The sequence below is a fragment of the Papilio machaon genome, chromosome 22 (genome assembly GCF_912999745.1).
Source record: "Papilio machaon chromosome 22, ilPapMach1.1, whole genome shotgun sequence".
In the NCBI taxonomy this organism is placed as follows: Eukaryota; Metazoa; Arthropoda; class Insecta; order Lepidoptera; family Papilionidae; genus Papilio; species Papilio machaon.
Window position 1 is genome coordinate 1,392,047 of NC_060007.1, and position 6,001 is coordinate 1,398,047.

At 34.5% G+C, this 6,001-nt stretch overlaps 1 protein-coding gene across 1 annotated transcript; it reads left to right on the plus strand.

Moving 5' to 3' along the window:
• The first annotated feature begins 922 nt into the window (after nt 1–922).
• On the plus strand, nt 923–2,366 carry LOC123722271. Its single transcript, XM_045683590.1, has one exon. It carries the CDS (start codon nt 938–940, stop codon nt 1,862–1,864), a length of 927 nt encoding a protein of 308 aa, XP_045539546.1. The 5' UTR covers nt 923–937; the 3' UTR covers nt 1,865–2,366.
• Nucleotides 2,367–6,001: the final 3,635 nt, after the last annotated feature.

Sequence of the window (6,001 nt, forward strand, 5' to 3'; positions counted from 1 at the left end):
GAACGGAACAAAGAACAGAACAGAGAACAGAACAGAGAACAGAACAAAGAACAGAACAGAAAACAGAACAAAGAACAGAACAGAACAAAGAACAGAACAGAACAAAGAACAGAACAAAGAACAGAACATAGAACAGAATAGAGAACAGAACAGAACAAAGAACAGAACAAAGAACAGAACATAGAACAGAATAGAGAACAGAATAGAGAACAGAACAGAGAACAGAACAAAGAACAGAACAAAGACAGGACAAAGAACAGAACAGAGAAGAGAACAGAACAGAACAAAGAACAGAACAAAGAACAGAACAGAGAACAGAGAACAGAACAGAACAAAGAACAGAGCAGAGAACAGAACAGAACAAAGAACAGAACAGAGAACAGAACAGAGAACAGAACAGAACAAAGAACAGAACAGAAAACAGAACAAAGAACAGAACTGAACAAAGAACAGAACAGAACAAAGAACAGAACAAAGAACAGAACATAGAACAGAATAGAGAACAGAACAGAACAAAGAACAGAACAGAACAAAGAACAGAACAGAGAACAGAACAGAGAACAGAACAGAGAACAGAACAGAGAACAGAACAAAGAACAGAACAGAACAAAGAACAGAACAAAGAACAGAATAGAGAACAGAACAGAGAACAGAACAGAGAACAGAACACAGAACAGAACAAAGAACAGAACATAGAACAGAACAGAGAACAGAACAGAGAACAGAACAGAACAGAACAAAGAACAGAACAGAACAAAGAACAGAACAGAACAAAGAACAGAACAGAACAAAGAACAGAACAGAACAAAGAATTCGACATATGTCAGCGGTTGCTATGATAACTTGTTTTGTTAATTTTCTTAAAAGTAAATATATTAGAAAATTATTAAATAACATAGTATTTGTATATGTGTATATTTTTATCGAATAACGAATAATGGATTGCCAAAAGTGTAAGAAAGTTTTGTCAAAAAAAGGGTCACATTTCCAATGTCAGGGACAGTGTAAGGGTACGTTTCATAGAAGTTGTGTAAAGGGTCTAGCAGCTGATTTAAAAGCTGGGATAAGCCGTATCTACTGCAACAACTGTACTGATGAGGATGACTCAGTAAACGATGATCAAGAAGATGACGCCCGATATCATGACAAGATACTAAAAGATATCCAGAAAAACGTAAATATTATTCCTTGCCTAATAAAACAGTTGGAATGTATAAAAAATAGCATGTGTTTACTTTCTGAAAAATATGACACGTTGTTAGCTGAGCACGAAAAATCAAAGGACAAAATACGCAAACTTGAAAAGACAGTGGAAAACATAAACAATAAGTGCGTTTATGTGGAAAAGTGCAATACTGCATTAGAACAAAAGCTACATGACTATGAGCAATTAACTCGCAAGCAGAATATCGAAATTGTAGGTCTTGAAGCAATGCCAGACGAAAATGTTACAGAAATTGTTAGTAAGCTAGGGAAGATGATCAATGTCAGTGATGATAATATTGAATGGGTGAGACGGAATCAACCACGAAAACAAGGTATTAGTTCTGCATCCATAATAGTCGGGTTTAAAGCATCGGGAACCAAATCACGCGACGCGTGGCTAGCAGAAAGACACAAGCTAAGTGATATAACAAGCGACAAGATAACTGGCGGCATAAACAAGAGTAAAGTCTACATCAATGAGGACCTCACTAAATCAACCCGGACTTTATTATGGTTTACTAAGAAGGAGCTACGGCACCACTACAAATATATTTGGGTGTCTAATGGGAAGATTTTGGTTAAGAAGATGGATGGCAATAAAACATCCTGGGTGAGGTCTGAAAAAGATATATTTGATCTTCTCAAAAAGAAAGATTAGAAATCTATTTTCTTAATGTTTTCCTTAAGTTTCTACTTTGTTTACTATGATAATGAAAATTCACGATCTTAGATAATATCATTACTATTACTGACAATGAAAGAATAAACACTGTTGAAGTAGGAAATCTAAATGCATGGGTGAAAAAGCTCAAATATAAATATGATTTTTGTATTTTGCACATAAATATTAGATCTCTAAAAAAGAACTTTCATGAATTAATTGTCACCTTATATTGTAACTTAAGCAACATCGATGTTATTGTAATAACTGAGCCAAATATTAATTTCTCTATGATTAACTTGTATACGATTAAGGGATTCAATATACATAGTTTTACACGTACAGATCGAACGGGAGGGGGTGTTTTGGTTTATACGCGAGTGTCGTGGCCGGCTCGAGTGATTGAGACAGAACATACTAGCAAAATGCGCTCAGCGGAGTGTGTTTGCATTGTACTAGACGAGACCAGCAATGATCCGATATATTTATTATCCATGTATAGACCTCCAAGAATAAAAAATAATAATAGAATTAGACAGTTTCTGACCGAGTTACGTGCAATATTAGAAAACTTGCCCAAAAATACCAAACTCTTCGTGTGTGGAGATATTAATATAAATATATTGAAAAGTCAAGACAATAATGTTGTTGACTACGAAAATTTACTAGCAGAATACGGCTTAGTGCAATGTATAAATAAAGTAACCCGAAAAGAAATATTTAAGGATAATGTTGTAGAATCATGTCTGGATCACATATATATCAGAGCTCCCTTATCACAAATCAACTCAGCAGTAATACAACAAAAAATATCTGATCATTATATCGTTTCGGCCGCTGTGCAGTGGAACCGCGCTCCATCTAGCGTTAATTGTGTCGTTGCAGGATCATCGCGCTCACCATTGAAACGATCCGCTGACATCACGTCGCACACGGCGGCCGGCCGCGGTTCTCGCGTTTCCAGTATTGCGACTACAGTACGACGTGTGCTCGATAATCGTTTGGTTAGGGAGAGACTACTAAACACTGATTTTAATATGGTTATGTCTATTGAATGCCCTATTAAATTATATGATGCCCTACATGAAATATTCTCAAATATTTATAATGATTGTTACAAAACTATTACAGTACGTGCTAGTCATAGAGATAATAAATGTTGGGTAACTAATAAGCTCAAAAACATGATAAAGGAAAGAGACAGGATGTTTAGGGCTTGGTGCAATGATCCGAAGAATATGATTATGAGACTTGAATATACTAGATATAGAAATAAATGCAATAAAGTGATATCTAAAAGCAGTAATGAATACGATAGGCAACGTATTATCGATTGCAATAAAAATATAAGAATGGTTTGGGATAGAATAAATTCATTGCTGGGGAAAAATAAGCAATCTTTAGATAGTGTAATAATTAATAATATGAATATGCAGGATAACACTAAATGTATAGCAGATAGGTTTGCAAACACATTTAATGAAGAAATTCAACAAATTAAACATATCTGCAATGAAAAATGGTTAAATAGGGATAACTATGTACAGCAAGCAGATAGAAATATGAGATGGCAGCCTGTCAGTGATTCTGATGTAGAAAAGACTATTAATAAAATGAACCATAAGAAATCTCCTGGTAGCGATCAAATACGGATGTCAGATTTGAAATTAATTAGCCGCAAAATAAGTCCAGTCATATCTAAACTCATTAACTTGTCTGTTGAACATCACTCATTTCCTAATCAAATTAAAGAAGCAATAATTCGTCCCGTTTTTAAAAGAGGTGACCGGAAAATATATTCTAACTATAGACCAATTGCAATTTTATCTAGTATAGAAAAGATTATAGAAAAATGTATTGTAAATCAGCTTGGCAATTACTTACAGAGCAATAGTATAATATCCCGATCACAACATGGTTTTCAAAAGGGGAAAAGTACAAACAGATTATTGTCTAATTTCACAGATGAAATAAACAATCATTTAAACGACAAGAAACATGTCGTAGCCATATTTTTTGACTTTAAAAAGGCATTTGATACCCTTGAGACGGACACATTATTGAATGCAATACTAGAATGTGGAGTGGGGAAGCCTCTGAACGAATGGTTTAGAGACTACCTCACTTCTCGCTCCTATAGGGTGAAAATAGGTGACACGTTAAGTGATAAGAAAATGGTCAATTGCGGGGTGCCTCAAGGTTCGGGATGTGGTCCCGTCTGCTACCTGATGCACGTAAACAGTTTATGTGCTGTACTCAAACACTGCTCCGCGCACATGTACGCGGACGACCTGTGCGTGCTGCGAGCCGGTATTGACTTAGTAGAGACCTGTCGCCTTGTGCAGCAAGATGTAAATGCCGTTGTCAAGTGGTCACATGACAATGGCATAGTCCTCAATTCTGATAAAACACAATTGTTAATTATACATTCCCCACACTTACCTTTAACAGAGTCACCTCCATCATTAGTTGCACATTCTTTTGATTGCTTTCATAATAACCTGGTTAACTGTGTTTGCAAACCAATAGAACGAGTTAAATGTACAACATATTTAGGTGTAAAAATAGATGAAAATTTCTCTTTTACTGAACATGTAAATTTTTTATGTAAGAAACTTAGGAATATTCTTAGCAAATTTTATCATCTTAGTTATCGAGTTCCAAAAGGGACATTAAAATTACTTTATAATTCATTAGTGGAACCAATACTCGATTATGCTCTCGATTGTTACGGACTCACACATAAAACCCATATTTGTAAACTGGAAAATATTCAACTAAGATATGTTAAATTACTTGTGGATAAAAAAACAAAATCAAAATATAATCAGGACTCATTCAAACTTTTTAAAATATGTAAAATTCTTCCTGTTAGTGTCAAACATAAATATTTAATTGCAGTTAACAATCGTGAGCATACTTCTTTTTTTAAAAATATATGTAATACCTACAATACCCGAGCAATGATTGCAGGTAAATATATGGTGCCCAGGGTACATAATATATACGGAGACCGAACTCTTAAAAAACGTGTACCGTATATATTTAATAGTTTACCTGCATTCATTACGGATGAAAGTATCAAAGGTAAATTTAAAACAAAGCTCAAAAAATTTTTATTACATGCATTGCCATAACTTCTTTTCCCATAACTGATTTCATTATACTTTCATTAAATTTATTTTAATTTTAATAATCATACTTATCTAATTTTATTTTATATAAATTTAAATTTAATTTAATTTTTAATTATCATACTAATCTAATTTTATATTATATCAATTTAAATTTAAATTAAATTCCTTGATCCCACAGTCAAATTATTTTATATAATTTTGTGGGACATAGTTCTATTTTAGGTTTTTTTATTGTATTGTAAATAAATAAATAAATAAATAATAATAATAATAAAAGAACAGAACAGAACAAAGAACAGAACAGAACAAAGAACAGAACAGAACAAAGAACAGAACAGAACAAAGAACAGAACAGAACAAAGAACAGAACAGAACAAAGAACAGAACAGAACAAAGAACAGAACAGAACAAAGAACAGAACAGAACAAAGAACAGAACAGAACAAAGAACAGAACAGAACAAAGAACAGAACAGAGAACAGAACACAACAAAGAACAGAACAGAACAAAGAACAGAACAAAGAACAGAACAAAGAACAGAACAGAACATAGAACAGAACAGAGAACATTACAGAACAAAGAACAGAACAGAGAACAGAGAACGATACAGAACCGAAGAGAGAATAGAACATAGAACAGATGACTGTCCACAACCGTGCGGTTTTCGCGTAGCTTTCTACCGCGTACCGCCGCGTTGTGGAATGGTCTGTCCTCGGCGGTATTTCCAAACCGCTACGACATAGGGTCCTTGAAGAAGCGAGCGTAACATCATCTCAAAGGCCGGCAACACATCTGCGATTCCTCTGGTATTACAGATGTCCATGGGCGTCGATGAACACCTTAGTGTTCCCGCTGCTCGTTTGCCCCCTTCTCTTATTAAAAAAAATTACTTTACATGTAATTGTTTGGCGTTTAAGCCATGGCCAAGATACAGGAAACATAAAAAGACCGGTAAAATAAACTTTGGTATCAGTAATCTGTAATCTGTGGTCCCGCTA